General features: G+C 48.1%; 2 protein-coding genes across 6 annotated transcripts in view; one reads left to right on the plus strand and one right to left on the minus strand.

Annotated features, from left to right (window-relative positions):
• LOC140912497 (inner centromere protein-like) overlaps positions 1–17,541 on the minus strand; it is a 61,478-nt gene that overhangs the window by 1,667 nt on the left and 42,270 nt on the right. For 2 of the 4 annotated variants that reach the window (XM_073346973.1, XM_073346975.1), the window contains 12 exons: positions 17,062–17,331; positions 15,082–15,220; positions 14,229–14,342; positions 10,384–11,159; positions 9,309–9,360; positions 8,328–8,361; positions 6,823–6,940; positions 5,852–5,945; positions 4,565–4,703; positions 4,355–4,489; positions 1,596–1,705; positions 1,137–1,257 (listed from right to left, as the gene is read on the minus strand). In XM_073346973.1, coding sequence (XP_073203074.1) covers positions 1,137–1,257; positions 1,596–1,705; positions 4,355–4,489; positions 4,565–4,703; positions 5,852–5,945; positions 6,823–6,940; positions 8,328–8,361; positions 9,309–9,360; positions 10,384–11,159; positions 14,229–14,342; positions 15,082–15,220; positions 17,062–17,188 — 1,959 coding nt within the window. In that variant the 5' untranslated portion in view covers positions 17,189–17,331. Of the gene's footprint in view, positions 1–1,136; positions 1,258–1,595; positions 1,706–4,354; positions 4,490–4,564; positions 4,704–5,851; positions 5,946–6,822; positions 6,941–8,327; positions 8,362–9,308; positions 9,361–10,383; positions 11,160–14,228; positions 14,343–15,081; positions 15,221–15,633; positions 15,837–17,061; positions 17,332–17,541 lie in introns of those variants that run through there. The other 2 variants (XM_073346971.1, XM_073346974.1) reach the window with 2 other exon arrangements.
• INCENP (inner centromere protein) overlaps positions 15,669–17,541 on the plus strand; it is a 29,779-nt gene continuing 27,906 nt past the window's right edge. The window contains exons 1-2 of one of the 2 annotated variants that reach the window (XM_073346969.1): positions 15,669–16,375; positions 17,205–17,315. In XM_073346969.1, coding sequence (XP_073203070.1) covers positions 16,239–16,375; positions 17,205–17,315 — 248 coding nt within the window. In that variant the 5' untranslated portion in view covers positions 15,669–16,238. The remainder of the gene's footprint in view (positions 16,376–17,204; positions 17,316–17,541) is intronic. The other variant, XM_073346970.1, reaches the window with a different exon arrangement.

Below are 17,541 nucleotides of genomic sequence, written 5' to 3' on the forward strand. Positions count from 1 at the left end.
AAACCACTGCCCTAGAACACCAGGTCAACCACACACAGCACATCTCTAACTCAGCAGCACCTACTGATGAAGTGTTGGAGCAGCAGCAATACCCCAGATGCAAACGGTCAGCTCTGGAGCATTCTGCATATTCTCCCTGGTCTCTGCCACATGAGCAGTCTGCAAGAGCGTGCCTCACAGAAGTGGTATAAATAGAGACATCTGTCACACATGCAACTTTCAGCAGAGCTGTGCGTGGTTGTCAGTAGGCTGGAACCAAAGAAAGCAGCTCTTCCACTAGGAACTATTGCATCCAGGTGCAGGGACATTGGCCTTTGCACTGAAGGTGGATTACAGGAGTGGCTCACATGCTTTAGTGCAGTGCAAACAGAGTGACCTCCCTGCTCCAAGTACAGGTCTGTTTGGACCTAAATTTAGGCTTGACCAGGACTGGAACCGAGCTCACCTGATCCAAGCCTGAGAGAGTCGAGTTGTTCTCTGACCTAAGCGCAATACTTCCCATGAACCTGACTCAGCACCCACAGGGCCTGCAATGACTAAGCACACCCACGGCTGCATACTGTGTGCTGTGGAGTGAGTGTGCCAAGGAGCTGCAGTGCCCGTCACTCCGCTGTGCACACACAGCACAGTGAAGTGGTGGCAGCTGGCAGGAGTGGGGCACACAGCTGGCTGGAGGATGAGAGCTGAGCCAACCCAAACCTGAGCACCCCACTCAACCTGGACCCAACACTTGTATTCTGGTTGCAGGGCACAGGGCCTGCTGATAAGACCTTGATCAGCAGAACAAAAGACACCGCTACTAGTCCTCAAAGAGCTTAGAGTACCATAGATACTGAAATCCACGATAGGCATAATTAACACTGTTGCACGGACTTGACAGAGCAGAGCCTTTCCCTGTTGAACAGAGAACTACAGATAGAGCAAAGAGAGTCACTTAGGGCCTAATACCGAGTGGCCTCATTACCCACTCATGGCCTCTGGGGTCAGTGTCACTAGCATCAAGGATTTTAGTAACTGCCGATATGTTTATCACACAGTGAGGCAATCCATCGCTACGCCCTACTGGGTTCACTGCCCATTGCCGTGAGAAAACCCAACTGTCCCCAGGGGCTCTGTTTCCAGGTTGGGTCTCTTACCTTCTCGCTCTTCTCCTCAGTTTGAGAGAATTTCTGTTCCATCCGCTTTTTCTTCTCCTCTTCCATCTGCTCCACCCGTTCCCGAGCCTGCAGTGCCTTCCTCAGACGCTCCTCACGCTTCCTGGGGGATGAGTGGGGGCAGTTAGCTTTGGCTGCACTGCGGATTTGCCCTGGTTACAGCTATCAATGCCCCAGCACTGGAACAGCTCGCGCACTGGTGCACACCCCCAATGCAGAGTGTAAGAGCCTTTCATTGGCTCAGCCTACCCTTGCTTCAAACGGGGGTAAGCGCCATGGCCCCAACGGCAGCTGTACACCATTTCCACTAGCTGTTTGCACTAACGTAGCTGTAGCTAGATACCACGGGCAGTAATCAGGGCAAGTCACCAGTGTAGACAAGACCTTGAAGTGACTCAGAGCTGAACCAGAAGAGGAGCAGCTGGAGGGGTAGCCACTCACAATTTCATCTCCTCGAGGCGCCGTCTTTTCTCCTCCTCCACTTTCTGTCTTCTTTGTTGCTCTGCCTCCTGCTTCTTCCTCAGGCTCTCCAGCCGCTGGCGCTCCTTTTCCTGGGGTGGGCGGGAAGCTCAGATTACACCCAACTGCTAGGGCTTTTTTCTGCCCCAGGCTACTTGGGCACAGGAAGCCAGAGACAACACACCGGGGAACTGCCGCCTCAGTCAGAGACACATGCACACTCCCTCTGGAATAGGCACGTGTGGTAGGAACGAGAGAGTGCCGTTTTGGCAGCAGTGCTAGTTCAACCACTCCATTTCCTGAAGAAGAAAAGGAGCTCGGAGGGGGAGTGGGACGGGTCCTGTGAGTAAGACACCTCAGGCCCAATATCCTCTGCAGTACCTGTTTCTGCTTGGACACAGTCAGGCAAAGACACCATCAGTGACTGTGCTGCTGTATTCACCACAAAACGCTACTAGCCAGTGTCAGTGCTACAAATATGACGATTCCTCCGTTCTTCTGAGAGCCCTGAAGAGGACCCCTTTATGTCCTTTTTAGACACATGGTTTTTAGTCTAGAAGATAGAACGTAAGACCCTTTAAGTCATCTAGTTCATTTCCAGTGGCCAAACCATGATTGTTCCCTACAGTATATTCTCCAGGGCTTTGGCCAGCCTAGTTTGAGTGACACAAGTAGTATCACTTCCACCATATCCCCTGGAGATCATTTTACACACCATGAGATGTCCAATAGCAATCCCCTTCAGAGATTCTCAGTTTGTATTTGCCATGACTGAGTTTTATCCAGGTACTGTAAGATCCCCTTTGGGCCATTCTGAACAATTCTACTCACTTCCAGGTGTACACACCATCCACATGCTGCCCAGTACATCATTTCGCTCTCAGGTGAGACTCAGAAGAAATATTAGGTCTGCATGCAGGTTAGTGATGAGGTTAAAGAGCTGCCAGTGCCCATTACAGAGGTAATAAATGTGCCCACTATGAGTCCACAGACCCTGTGATTAAGGAGTCATTACTTACAACAAAATCCCCCTGTTTAGATATAAAAGAGGAGAAACAAGGATTACTGCTTCTGGAACTAGCCAAGTAAACCTAGAACCACAACCTTTGGACTCTAGTCTCATCTTGCCCAGTGGTTAGTTACAATGATCCTACCGCTTTTGTTCTCATTGCACTGCTTGTCTTACAACTGTCCAGCAGCCTGCTGGACAGCAGAGACCCAATTTCAAATTCAAAGAAGTGTCCACTGACCATCCTAGAGTTTGGGCTGAACGTGACAGGGTAGCCAAGATTTCTCTACATGCATAGGAAAGCTTTAAGGAGTTGATGTTCAAGGTCACAATATGTGTTGAGACTTTGATATTAGTTAACTGATAAGGGTAATGGAAGACCAGATTCATTATGATTTTAAGGTGCTCCTATTCCATTAAGGGGTTATAAAAATGCACATTTTCAAACATCTAAAAATTCATCCAAACCTTTGTTTCCCTACATGATCTTCCACTCACCCCAATGCAACAGCTGATGCCGCCACCACTACTCCAGGACCAACCTATACTCCTGGGGGAAGTCTGTGCCACTGTGCAACGTAGAATTTTGCAGAAATTAATGTTGGGCATGCAGAATTTCCTTCCCCTCCACACAGAAGTCGGCTACAGAGATGTTGGCCACCACTAGGGGCTGCTGGACCAGCTTGCAAAAAGAAAACAAGGCCAGGGGCTGAAGTGAGTGATTTGGAGGGTTCCCAGTAACTGCAGTTCCTAGTACACCCTGTAGGAAGGAGGTCGCAGCACGCAGGAATCTCTGTGCAAGCCTGTGACCCAGCATCAGGCTGTTTCTCCCTCTGGATCCCTGTGCTCTAGGAGGGCAGGGTCTGTGAGTGCGTCAGCTGGGAGGGGGGGGCATGGCTGGGCTCTGCGGGAGGTAGGGAGTGAGGGTGTCTGGCCCCCAGCTGGGCTCTGTGGGGGAGGGGGCAGAGAAACAGGAACTGGGTTGTCGTAAGGGGTTGTTTAACGCTCTATCCCTAGTGCAATATGTGTGTGTATTGTTAGAGACATACTTGCTGACAGGTAATTTTGAAATAAAATTGCCAAAATTGAAACTGGCATGATTATATCGTGTTATTTTGATAAATAAAATGTGCAGAATTTTAAAATACTGTGCACAGATTTTAAATTTTTTGGCGCAGAATTCCCCCAGGAGTACAGGCAGCCATAAAGACAACTGCTACAGGGGAAACTATCCAAACCCAGTACTTAGCATGGAAGAGATTGTCAAAAGGAATTTCAGTGGGTTAAGCTAAAAACTACAGGCAGTCAATTTCATGCTGATGAAAGATACCAGCATGGCAATGCACTCCTGTACATCCCTTACCCTGACACGGCCTATGCTGTACTCTTGCTGGGGACAGAGGAGTTTGCTCTCCCATAACACCAGTGCATCTCACTCTGGAGGGAGCATCTCCAGACATCAAAGGGGAAAATAATCTCCATGGCCCATTCAGTTTTTAGCCTCTCTGCCAAGACCACCGAGAGGAGAGAGTTTGGGTGCTGGATCTGACATTCAGTCAGCATATTAGAATGGGAAGAGTTGTGATTTAAGTTTGTTCCTTGGTACCGTTCCTCATTTGGAATCTTGAATCGCTTGTGATGCAGATTTGCAGTGCGTATTTCAAAGTGGACAACCCTGCCCCACACATTTGCTCTTCCCTTCTCACCCTCAGGGAAAAGGCATCGTCTCTACCTTGGAATCAGGTCGGGTAGGAGTGTTGCGTTTTATAAGGTTTTTCATGACACTACTGTGCCCCGCAGACCCTGGGGTTACGAGCAGCTGGTTCTTCTGCACCGTCTGCAAAAAGTGTTTGAATGGACGCACGACCTATGAGGAGAGCAGAGGGCATCAGAAGGGGATCCAGAATAGGGAGAGTGATGTGGGGCCATGGAATCTACTTACCTTGCTGGCTGGGCTGGGCGAGGCTAGAGTCTTGCTGGCAGGAGAAGAAGTGGTCTTATCATATGAAGGAGAGAGGTCACAGTCTTCTAGCTGCTGCCCATTACACAGCTCATCCACTGCTTGCTTATAACTCTGTCTCCTGAAAGAATAAAGGGTGGGTTATAGTGATGCAGCACAGGAAACATCATTCCTGGCCTCCACTTCAGCCTTTAATTAATTTTATACAACCCTTCCTGCCTACTCAGCACCATCAAGTGATCTGTGACGCCTATGTGAACACACCACATATTCAGAACACACAGCCATGAAGATGCTAGAAACAGGGGATGGGAATAGGTGCAAAGGATGGAGGGTTACTAGACTTATAAAACAATAGTTGAGATAGCCTATCTCACTAAGCAACCACAATGTTGTTCTCCAGCCCCAGCTTCAGGAAGTGATAGATGTGAGTTTCTGATAGATGCCAGATTGTCACAGCCAGCATCAGTAATGCAAGGTGGGCCAGGGCATGCGGCATAATCGAAAATGTGTTGTGTACTGTCCATACCCAGCACCATGTGAAAGGTTTAGTTTGCTTTGAAGAGTTTTTGTACATTAGCTTATTTTTAGTGCCAGAATTTGCTGCCACTTTTCCCAGGTACCCCAACTACAGGAGATGCTGTAGATTTCACAAGATCAAACAGAGCCTGAATAGGGGGATAAGAGGTTGAAAAAGGACAGAACTGAGAGCAATAACTGCATTTAAATTGGCTTTAGTGGATCTTTTACTATCATTCTCTTGTGTATGCAGGAGAATCAGCAACTGGGGAAGTAAAGGAAAGAGCCAAGCCCTTAGATAGTTTAGGCACTTAAGAGAAGAGTCTGTTCAAACTATTCTATGAAGTTGCTGCGCAGCCATCCTTAGCCACCCCACTCCTCCCCTCCAAGCAGCACTTAGAAACTTACAAACACAGTTCCTTACTACGTCCCTGGGGGGAAGAGGGTACTATTCCTATCCCCAAAATGGAAAGTAGATATAAGTGACTTGCACAGAGTCGTACCTAGGTTCCAGTCCCATCTGTGCCTAGTTCACTAGGCCATGCTGCCTTTCAAGGGACCCTATTTTGTATTAAACTGATGAAAATCTATTACCCAAAAATGTTGGCACATTATGTGGATTTGAAACCCTCTTTGGCCAACCATACCAAAGCTTTCAACCAAGGTACTTGATAGATAAAAACTTAGTCATTCCAGATCACTAGTCTATTTCTTTTCTCTCCCCTAGCCTGAGGCCAAGGAGGAACATACCGGATACTCGAGGGCTGTTCTGGTGGCTTTGCATTCTGGGGCTGCTCCCTTCTCCCTCTGCTCTGAGAAGTGCTACTCTTTTTCAAATGGCTCTCTGTGAAGAATACTACAGTTAGTTCCACATGAAAAGTTTCCTACAGCAGAGGTCCGATGCCAGAGGTTCTTGTCTTCATGGCTCCCAAGACAAGCCTCATAAGCATACTGCAGAACACAACTGCTAAGAGCTGTGCCAATCAGAAACCTTATACTGAGATAAAACAGGAGCACACTAGCTATTTTAAACACAGGTTTTGTATGCATGCATTAACCAACATCAAAGAATAGTATTAGAGTATGCACCTTGTATGATCACACGCCCCTCTGTGTGGAGACCCTTGATGAGACAGATAGCATGCTAATCCATTAAAGGATTTTGGACACTCCACCCGCACCCCAATAAAATGCTCTAACAGGATCCTCCAACCAATGCCTCTTATGGGATTACACATTTCCTACAGTAAAAGCTGATCCCATCTCATAGTTCCTCATTTTGCAGCCCCTCCCATCTCACTCTGCCTCAATCTCATCTTGTTCCACCTGAGTTTGTTTCATGTATCACAAGATAGTGTTACTAGTCCAAACACTAATTACTTTTGCTCTTTAACACTAGACACTGAACTAAACTGAAGCTTGAAGATATTTTCCTCTACAGTTCCCCACCCATTAGTTGGGCAGACTGAAGTTGTTTTTACAGACTCTGTCCAATTGCTCATTTATATTTTGCACATTTATGAAAACCCTCTGCTGAATGATCTAGCACAGGACAAATCTTACTCCCCTCTGGAGATAGCAAAGAGCCCTTGCAGGATAAGTTTGGTCAATAGGTGGCAAAGATGCAAGACAGACTATCGGATCTTTCATAAACCCCCAAGGGACCTCCACAGTCCCATGCTTCCTTGCTGTTCCACCAACACAGTTTTAGCAATATTTACCGTTACAATTTCCTGTCTGCTGCTTTGCCCCATTTGGTGGTTCAGCCTGAGCTGAAAGTTCTGCAACAGGGCTGCCTTCACTTGGAATAATGAAGGTTTTCTGCAGGTGTTTTGGAGCCTGTGAGAGAAGGAAGCAGATTTTAGCAAGACTCCCCCCCACAGAAACAGGGCTTCAACAAGCACTGTGTGTCTTGGGAAGGGGGAAAAGGAGGATTGCAAAGCCAGTGACTCTGGATGCACTCTTCACTGGTTGCAGCCCTGCTGCTAACAAGCCAAGAACTGCTCTTTTCCTCTTTGTAATGGCAGGAGGGCAGACCCACAGAGTGCTGTTCTGGCTACTACGGACACAGGATGCCTGCTCATGGAGCAAAGGCACAGCAGGGTGGGAGTGTTACAGATATCACCCCCAAAAAGCAGAAGTGTCAGATTTGTCCTTCTTCCACTGGGACTTTAAGGTCAAGATTTTTATAGACTGACTAGCAAGTTTGGGTGAAACAGCTTTGAGAGGTCTGATTTTCAGAGTTGGTGCTCAGCAATTTCGGGGGGGGGGGGGGGAGAAGGGAGGAGAATCCCTTCAAGAGTTTCTAGTTGGACACCCACAAACTGAGGCATCCAAGATCACTAGTCACTTTTGAAAATCTTGGCCAAGCACCTTTAAAAGTCAGTTTTAAACAGCCCTAGATTGAGGCTGCCAGGCAGCTAGTGAGGGAGGCAACAACCTCCCTGCACCAGAAGGATTAGAAAAGGCACAAGCTCCATAGGCATTAGCACCTCTCCTTATAAACAAGGCACTGCACCATAACACTCAAGCCACACAGCTCCCCTGCATAGACATGTGTGAGAAGTGAGGAAAGCAAGTGATTCAATCAGAAGCCTACACAATCTGGGTGCATACGTCTTCAGAAGGGTCTGTCAAAGCTCAATGGAAGCAAGTTGTAAAACAATGCTGACTTGTGAAATGAAATTATAAAATGTTCTGATACAAAACCCTAATTTTACTCATTTGTATTATGATACCGCATAGAGATTCCAACAGAGACTAGGGCCCAGTTATGTTAGGTGCTGTACAAAACAGTAGAGCTCTAAGGAGCTGACATTGTAAACAGACACAGAAGAGTGAGTAAAAGTGATACAACATAAAAGCAGAAGATTGGACACCAAGACATGGAGGGTAAGGGACAGATTTTTAAATACAAATATTGTTAAAGATCTGTCCCTAAGTGACTCACCCAAGGTAATACAGGAAGTCTTGTATTTGAAGCCAGGTCTCTGACATCATAGTCTAGTGCCATAATATACCAAAACCCAAGTTGAGGGGTCTTTACTTCCTCAGAAATTTTGACTCAGACAGTTGAGACAGAACAATCCCACAGACATATTCTCCAGTTTCAGTGACAGTGATTCTATCAGCTCAGCAGAGAGATCTAGACTCAGGAGCTGGCAGCTAAGAAGCAGTACAGTTAACTGACTGCATTTGTCCTAGGAAAGCCTGACCTGGGCCTTACCTTGTCACATTCAGCATTTGGTTCCAGTTCAGGCCTGAAGAGAGAGAGGTGTTTTGACAAGTTATCTGCTCTCACAGAGGAAGTAAGGAAATTATGGGTTTTATTCTTGTGGTGCCTCAGTCAGAGGCTTCTAGGCACCTCGGAAGAGCACATTACTGGTGACCAAGATCACAATCTGACTGTCTGCTTCAGTATATTAATTTTATCTAAGTGTAGTGGGGACAAGATATTCATTCTGATCAATGGAAGAACTGTTCGCACATGCTGGAGTCAAGACTCATACACTGAACTCTAACTCCACAATCTTCAGGCAGAGAGTGAATTTACTTTAGCATGAGACCCAAAAACATAACCCTGTTTGAACGGGCCAGATGGGGATGGCACAGTAAGTTGCTGAGCTATATGCTAGTGAGTTTATGCCCCTTGTAAAAGGTCTTAGCATTGCTCAGGTCAAAAAGGTAGGATATGCCAGAGCCCTGGGGCACAGACAGATGAGCCTGCCCTACCCTGCAAGTCTTGGGGACCACAAACTGCACACCTCTCCAATCTGGTGATGGGGGTGGAAAGGGAAATTAGTTTACAGGGGTCAGGAAGTTAGTAAGATACATGGGACACAGCAAACCGGAAATATTCAGACAGAGCCTAAGGGAACAGTTTCTCAGTTAAACTGGCCAATATCTTGCAGTGCACTGTCATTCTGCACAAGCTGAAAACAACCATTCAGCCTTTTTAGGTAGCTCAGTATAGATATTGGAGAGGAAGAACAGATCATACCAGTCTTTCTGTTGGAGAGGCTTGCAAAATGGTCAGAGTCTGACGAAGGGCCAGAAATACGTGGCATGAAGAGTTTAACTACCAACCTCAAGCACAGGTGAAGGTTACAGAACAAAGTATTCATTTAGTGGCTAGGCATAGGAACGACCTGTACAGTTTCCTGCAAGATTTTCCATAGCTTCTGCCTATTTGACAGAGCAGCCTCACCTGAAATTGCTGGTTGCATCTTCATCCACAAATACCTCCAGGGAGCTATGGCCTGGAAGAAAAAGGATAAAGCAAGACACTAGCTAGCTTGGTGCTCTTAATCGGATGCATCCTATAAGCAGCTACTCCTGTGCAATACAGGCCCTCTCTCCAAGGGACATATTGCATTCCCACCCATAGATTTCCATATGAGCTCAAAGCACCCTTGCTTGACTTTCTACAGCTAGAAGTTGCTACATAGTGCAATGAACTTGAGAAGCACCATAATGGCCCAAAAACCATTTCAGTACCTCCCAAGCTTCCTTCCGTATCAGCTGGAGTAACTCTGGAAATACAGAAAGATGTACTCAAGTCTGTATTATGGAGAGGTCACTAGTAATTCCATAGTTAAAGCTGTGGAGAATTTCAGTTAGAAAAGGGTTTAACTCCTCATTAGGGAAGAAAGCGTGTTTTGTATTTCTGGTAACTACCCCCAAAGAATAAGTGCACAAATTCAATATTCTGCAGCATTAACAAGGAACTTCAGTAGGTTAGGACTCGGCAGCTACTATCTGAAGTTTCATGACTTATGTTTCTCTTGCCATCAATTTACACACGGCTTTAACTTCAATTGGCTCTCCACAGTGTCTCATGCATAGGTTAGCTTTCCTTTTTTTTTTTTTAGTTACAGTTTTTACTATTACTGTATGACAATAGCGTGCCATGCATTTAGTTTTGTTTGCCTAAAATCCATGTGCTTCAGCACTTAACTGATGCAGCTGGAAGCCACTTTGCTTCTACAAGCAAGAGAGTTTAAGGAATTGAATATCAGCAGACACTTTCAAAGCCCAGAGGCTGTGCAGGAGAGGGGTGGTCTGGAGTTTGAGCTGGAGAGACAAGAGGACTGTTAGGCCTTGAAGCTTTAAGACACTGTAAGGTGAGCTTTAAAAATTTCAGTTGTACCGCCCCTGCACAAGCAGCATTGCAGGTGGCTCCGAGCCCCTCTGAGTCAAACAACACACTGATGGACAGACAGAGCAGTGAGGCTTTGAATAAAAGGACACAGTGAATTGCTTTTCAGAATTCACAAACTTACAGCTCACATGGCTGGAGGCTGAAGAGGACTCCCGAGCTGCCTTCTTCTTAGAGATAGCCCTGCTGATAGATTTCCGGATCATGCTCTCTCTTTTGCTGGCCAGAGAATACTTCTCTGCTAGCGAAGTCCTGCGGTGCTTATGGGACTTACCCCTCTGACTTCTGCGTGTAGAGGGACGGCTCGATTTGGAGCTTGTTGAGGTCCCTGTGCTGTCCTTCAAGTCCTGGAAAAGCTCCTTTTCTGGCCCCTGAGCAGAAACAATATTCTCATCTCCAGGCTCCCCATTTACAGGAGCTTTTGGCGTGGACGTATTTGCTATTCTAAAGTTGGGATCACCCCTGTCTTCTCCTGTCCCCTTGGCCACAGGAGTGTCAGGGATCACCAGTGCTGAGGCTGCAGACATAGGCTGAAGTTCAGTAACCTTAGGCTCCTTGGGAGCTTGGTCATCTATACTCAGGGAGATGACCTCCAAGGCCTGGTCGATTATTTCAGGCCTATTCCCCTTCAAATACAAGTCAGCACCACTGCGGTTGTCGACACTGATTTCCGTTAAGGGAACCCGCCCTTCTACTAACAAGATCGTTGGTTTCTCAGCCACTGCCTCCAATGAAGCAGGAAACTCCGTTTCAACCTTGGAGTGGAATCTTTTTGTTGAAAAAGAAGCATCGACTCCCTGTTGAACATCACTGGGTTTTTCCAGTCCCTCTTTGCTTCGGAGCCTTTGGGAAACTTGCTTAGAGGATGCTGGCTTGAAGGTGCTTCTCCTTCTCGATAACCTTAAAACAAAGACATATTTTTAAGTCAAATGAGGCAGGATTTTTCTCTCCAGCCATTTCAGAACCTAAAACTGACATCACTGATTGTAGACACGACTCTCAGTATTTTTTACATGCAGCTATGCTTATTTTCCAGGTACAACTATTTTTAATGAGATTAAGTTAATAAAACACTGCACCGGAACTCAGGAGACCTGGATTCTATTCCCTGTTCTGCCTTCCTTTGGCTCAGTTCCTACCCCATATCTGTAAAATTGGTATAATGATACTTATCACTTTTGTAAAGCACTTTAAGATCTACTTATCATAAGAGCTAAATAGTACTACTATCAAAGTGTTTAGAAAGATATTATAGGCTGAAGTCCCCCAGTTATAAAAACTACCATTCCATTTAAAACCTCATTGTCTTTTCCTGGATCATTCTCTCACTCTTTACTAGGGATACTAACATGCAGATAGGATCTCGATCCTCAGGAGTCCCAGTTGGGGATACCATGAAACATGGGGCGGCCTGCTAGAAAGGAGCAAAGCAGATAGGCTCCAAAGAATTAAATGTGTAGCACTTGGACAGGAAAGGGGAACATAAAATGATGTAGCAGTATCTGAAAGGGCAATGCTGTGTATGTGGGAGGAATAAGTACAAATAGGATGAAGTTGCCTAAAGAATTTTTACCCGCATCATCAAAAAGCTTTTCCTGCAGAATGAGGTCCGTCTCCAGCATCACGGCTTAAATTAATCACAACTGACTCAATGTACAGAGCAAGCAGTGAGAGCAAGTGAACTTCTGAAATGAGATCTTGATTGCACACAGCAGTGTCCTTGTGTAACTTGAGAGAAACAAAAAACCCCAGCATCATGTGATCAGATCTTTTTCTATATGGAAAGACTCAGAGTTCAGGGATAACTTCCTCATGTACCTTGAGATTTCCCTAAGTGGGAGGGAGTGTTTAAAAAGAGTGACAAATTGACCATTCCAGAGAGAGAGGCCTAATTTTGAGAAGGTGGGTTTACATCACTTCTGAGAAACAGAACCATTTAAGGGGTCTCAAGTTGGGCACCAAAGAAAATCAAGTCAGTTTTGAAAATCTTGGCCTAGGTGACTAAGCACAGGGAAGTGTGAATTTCTTTAAGACACCACTCTTTTTTGGAGGGTGGGAGAGTACTAACAATGTAATTAAGCAGCTAGCTTCTATCTGGACATTTATGATTCCTCCCTGCTCTAGGCTCTGGACATGTTCTCCTCCCTTCCCATTCTTTACCATCCAGTTTCAGCCTCATATTTAGTTCAAATCTCTCCTCCCTTCCTCCCCCCATGGGTTTATGGTTACTGAAACAATACTGAGCACAAGGTACCCTATGCTTGCAGCAGTTCAGCTGCATACAATGCAGACAGCTCGTCAGGTGTAGGCAGTTTTTCCTACTGTACACAGATCATTAAAAACATGTACCCCTCAAATGTCAGGTATCAGACAGCACACCTGTCCTAGATGGATTAAACCAGGGTTGGCCAACCTGTGGCTCCAGAGCAACATGCGGCTCTTCAGAAGTTAATATGCGGCTCCTTGTATAGGCACCGATTCCGGGGCTGCAGCTACAGGCGCCAACTTTCCAAGGTGCCAGGGGGTGCTCACTGCTCAATCCCTGGCTCTGCTATAGGCCCTGCCCCCACTCCACCCCCTCCCCGAGCCTGCAGTGCCCTCACTCCTCGCCCTCCCCCCCAGAGCCTCCTGCACACCACGAAACAGCTGAACAGAAGGTGCGGGGAGGGAGGGGGAGGCGCTGATCAGCAGGGCTGCCAGTTGCGGGGAGAGCTCATTGGGGGCTGCTTACATATTACTGTGGCTCTTTGGCAATGTAAATTGGTAAATTCTGGCTCCTTCTCAGGCTCAGGTTGGCCACCCCGGATTAAACTTTGTGAGCTTTATAGAAGTGGATTGGAAGGACAGATCTGAATGGAAATGATGGCTACTTTGCAAATGAGGTATAGGAGAGGTTCCAGGCCTAAGGAGTGATAGAGAAAAGAGTCTATAGAGAATTTAGAGGGCACAGCAAGGCTGGAGCAGGCAGACAGCAAACATCCTACTTATAACCCACAAATTTAGTTTTTGCATCAGAAAACAAGATGAAAATGGTTGCTGGGCCATAAAGAGAGAGAGGGTTTGACAAATATTTGAGGTACTAAGATTTCCTGAATCTGTGGTTTTGTTTTCCTATTTTCAAGTGTTTCTTCCCTCTGTAGTGTGTGTTTTTTCCCCCACAGAGCAAACAACAACAGAAACTGACACATGATACAAGGATAACCCTGAAACTGACTATATACAAAGGCTGTCAAATACACAAAGTAAACAAACTGATAAAGCCTTAGGGTAAAAAAGACTAATAGAAATTGACACATTAAGTTGATAGTGTACTCTTAGTTTAACAATATTTAGGAGAGAAGAGACATTGGCTTTCTCCACAGTTTTATTCTTAGGAACTATTTTTCATCTTGAAGGACAGGTGTATAAAACCCCTCTTCCTATATTTTTTTGGAATCACACCCTAATTAAAAATGACATTTAAAAAGCCAAACATAATCACCTACGTTAGACACTTAGCTTATAAAAGTGGATCCTAGAAATCCACTTTAAATTTAAATCCATGCCCTTTGAATACTTCTTGCATTTCTCTCACCTTGGGCAATTAAAATAGAAAAGTCAGTTTCATTTTTAATTTATAGCTTCTAAAAATTTCACTTTCAAGTTATCATGCATTAACACAAAGGATTAGATTGCAAACAGTTGAAATAATGTATTTTTAAAAAGCATTCATTGGGATAAAAAGACCAAGGAATATTTCCATTTGTCTTACGTTACTGTAAACCACAAGCTTATACAAAACCGAGATTTTGAACTAACTTTGACCTGGTAGAGTCACATTAAGTATACGAATAATGTTTAGGTTAGCACATGTATTTAATTATTGATACAGGTGTGTATATATTTTATTTTAATGGGTAGTTTACTTTTGCCTCTGGCTTGTTTGGTTCTGTAGTCTGTTGGCACAGGAGCTCCAAGGCAACCACCTACCTTTTTCTGGTCAGTTCATTGTTCTCATCCTTAAGAGATAACGAGCGCTTCTTCCTACGATATTTCTTCTGTGATGGTGTTTTGGGCATCAGCTCAGGTTCAGTGCTTAAGTTGCTGTTAAAAAAAACAGCACACAAGAGAAGGAATTTATTTCCTTGCCTGAACACCATGCTGTTCAACCCTTAGCAGCAGCATGTTGTTCATTACAGTGGGAACAAGGCCAAGAGATGCCAAAAGTCCAAGATACCTAGGGAGGTGATGCAAACACCATCCTTAGAAGTTTTTAAGGCCCGGCTTGACAGAGCCCTGGGTGGGATTATTCAGTTGGTGTTGGTCCTGCTTTGAGCAGGGGGTTGGACTAGATGACCTCCGGAGGTCTCTTCCAACCCTAATCTTCTACGAAGTCTTTCTGATCAGCAGGTTAGGGACATTCTAGCAAGACCACAGACACTGAACACAAAAGGCTAAAACAAAGTGTCCAGCATACAGACAAATCACTAGTAAGCAGAGGCAAAAAAAAATGTTATAGTAGCAACTGGAAAAGCCAGGCTCCCCAGTGGCCTTTAGTTTGAAATCTCACTGAGACTGGCATTAAAACCAGTCCCTGAGGACTCTCAATTGCAATGGTTAGAAGTTCCCACTGGCTAATCCTATAAAACAGTCGGAGAAAAAATCGTCAAGCAAAGGCTGCTTTTCACAGGGGCACATTTGCACAGAGGGGCTGAGGACTCAGGGGACGCACTGTCGCACACATCAGAAGGATCCCGAGTACTGACAGCTGAGAGAGAAGGAAGAGCCTGTGGATGAGCCCATCAGAGACAGCTCCGCCCTTCTGCCACCCTGATGGTCCTACCTATCGAACATCTTCATGGCCTCCTCCTCAATTTCCCGCAGCCATACCAAGTGCTTGTGCTCAACATTGCACAAGAACTCGGACAGTTTCTGACAGCAAACCTCCAGCAGGTGAGTGGGACCCTCCGCCATGGCTCTGCCTGAAACACAAGGGGGGAGCGGGTGTTCATTAGCTCCTGCCTGCAGCACCGTTCACCTGGGACACCAAAGCCACTCGCACTTCCCCCCAGCTGCTCCCCACAGGGCGGGGCAATGACACATTGCCTCAGACCACACCGGGGGCAGAGGGCGCCCGCCTCCCTGCCCGGCCCTGGGGCACAGGGCTTGGCCCAGGCTGTCAGGGATCCCCAGCCCTCACGCGGGGGGGGGGGAGGGAAACAGGACCCAGCAGGGTCCATCTCCCTGCTCAAAAAGAGAAGAAAAAGGACCCAGGCATCCTGCCTAGCCCCGCCTCCCTCAGTCGCGGGGGTGCAGAGCCCCAGCAGCACAGCGCGCGCGCAGGCCGGGGAAAGGGCGCCCCGTGCAGGTAGCTCCCCTCCCCCCCTCCAGGTACCAACCGTCCCCCAGCCCGGGCTCTTCTCCGCAGCAGCAGCAGCTAGTGCATTCCCCGCAGAGAAGACCTCCAGACCACAGAGAGGACGGCTAGAGAGGACGGCTAGAGCGGCCTCCGTAGGGCTTTGAAGGAAACACATTCCGCCTCAGACACCACACAACCCTCCACATACGTCAAGCGATTCCTTCATTAACTGGCACGCCCCCCGCGGTCATCCGAGTCCGCGCCAATCACAAAGCGCCCTGCCCGAGCGCCATATTCATTGGCTCCCGGCTCCGTCCGTCACGGCCAAGAGAGGCGACACAGCTAGAATCCCACCCCCCTAGCCTTACCAGCGAGCTCCTCCCTGAGGCTCCGCATCGTCGACTCTACTGGCTAGAAAGGCCTGCTTTGGTCTCTATGATGCAGGCTGCGTACGCCCCCCCTACCTCGTTTGACGCTATGTGATTGGGCAGGAAGGGTGTGACGACACGCGCGTCAGCTGACAGTTAGATTTGAAAATTGAGGCGGGTAGCGGCGCGGCGCGCGCCCGGAAAAGGAAGGTTTCTGCCACGGGCCTGGCCTGGCCTGGCCTGGGAGAGCGCCGGCTGCGGGCGGACGGAGCCATGGAGGCGGCGTCGGGCCCCGCGCACCTACCCGCGGCCTGCAACCGCAAACTGGCCGAGTTCCTGCGGCAGGTGGACGCCATCGACATGGTCTGGCTGCGGGAGATCCGCGAGGAGGCCGCCAAGATGTTCAGCGGGTAGGAGCCGGCTGGGGCGGGGGGATCTGGTCCAGCGCCGGGCGGGGGGCAGGAATGGTGGGGGATGGGTTCTGGTCCAGCCCTGGGCGGGTTGATCCAGACCCGGGGGTAGGAGTGTGCCGGGGGCGGGGGCTTGATCCATCACCGATTCAGGGGGAGGAATGGCCTGGAGCGGGCTGGTGGGTGGATTGGTCCAGCCCTGGCCGGGCAGGGTGGGGCAGGGCACGGAAGGAGGAGTTTGGCCCGGGCCTGGCCGGGGGCAGTGGAGCGCCCCGGGGTGGTGAACACTGGCAGCGCTGCCCGCTTTCCCCGGCTGCCCAGCCTTTCCCTGCACCCCGCCAGCCAGGCGGTGGGGGTGGGGGCAGCCCCCTACTCTCCCCAAGTAGAGATCGACGAACATGTGCGCACGCCCCACCGGCGGACTGAGGATCCCCACCCGCCACAGAGACAGGCGCACACCCGCAGATAGAGACAGATACACAAATGCGGAGACCCTCCTCTCCCGCCTACCCTCCGCCCATGGATCTAGACATACAGAGACCCCTCTCCCCCCCCGAGACGGACCGAGAACTCCCCTAACGGACTCCGCTGCGTAGCCGGTGCCTAGTGGTTGGCTCTGTGACTGGCTGGAGCCAAGCCTGTTCGTGACCTGTAGTATCCTGTTGGGCATGGACCCTGCTCCTCACCTGGTAGAGGCAAGACTTTGTGGACATCCCCTTTGTCTGTTTGCCAGCTGGAGTCTTGCCATGACGGATGTGCCCGGGGAACAAGTACCTTCTTGCCCTGGGGATGCTGATTTCCCTTCCTTGCCATCTTGTTGTTAAAACAGCAGCTGCAGCGATGAGCCAGAGCTGATGCCAAAAACACCGTCACAGAAAAATCGTCCAAAGAGGCGACTTTCGAGTGTTCAGGATGAGAACAAAGACCCAATCCGGAAAAGGTGAGAAGGGCTGTATCTGCAGATGTTAAAGTAGACTCTCCTGATTTGGGATATTGGAGATTGTGCATTAAAAAAAAATTTGTTCCTTCTGCCTCCCTCAGCCACCAACCCATCACCTTGGCCCCCAGCGCCCCCCCGCCGGGTCCTGCTGCTTCCCCTGCCCCTCATTGCCATAAGCTCACTTCTGCAGCCTCGCACCCCAGGCTCACCCTGCTCCTTGCCCATG

The sequence above is a fragment of the Lepidochelys kempii genome, chromosome 6 (assembly GCF_965140265.1).
Source record: "Lepidochelys kempii isolate rLepKem1 chromosome 6, rLepKem1.hap2, whole genome shotgun sequence".
NCBI lineage: Eukaryota > Metazoa > Chordata > Testudines > Cheloniidae > Lepidochelys > Lepidochelys kempii.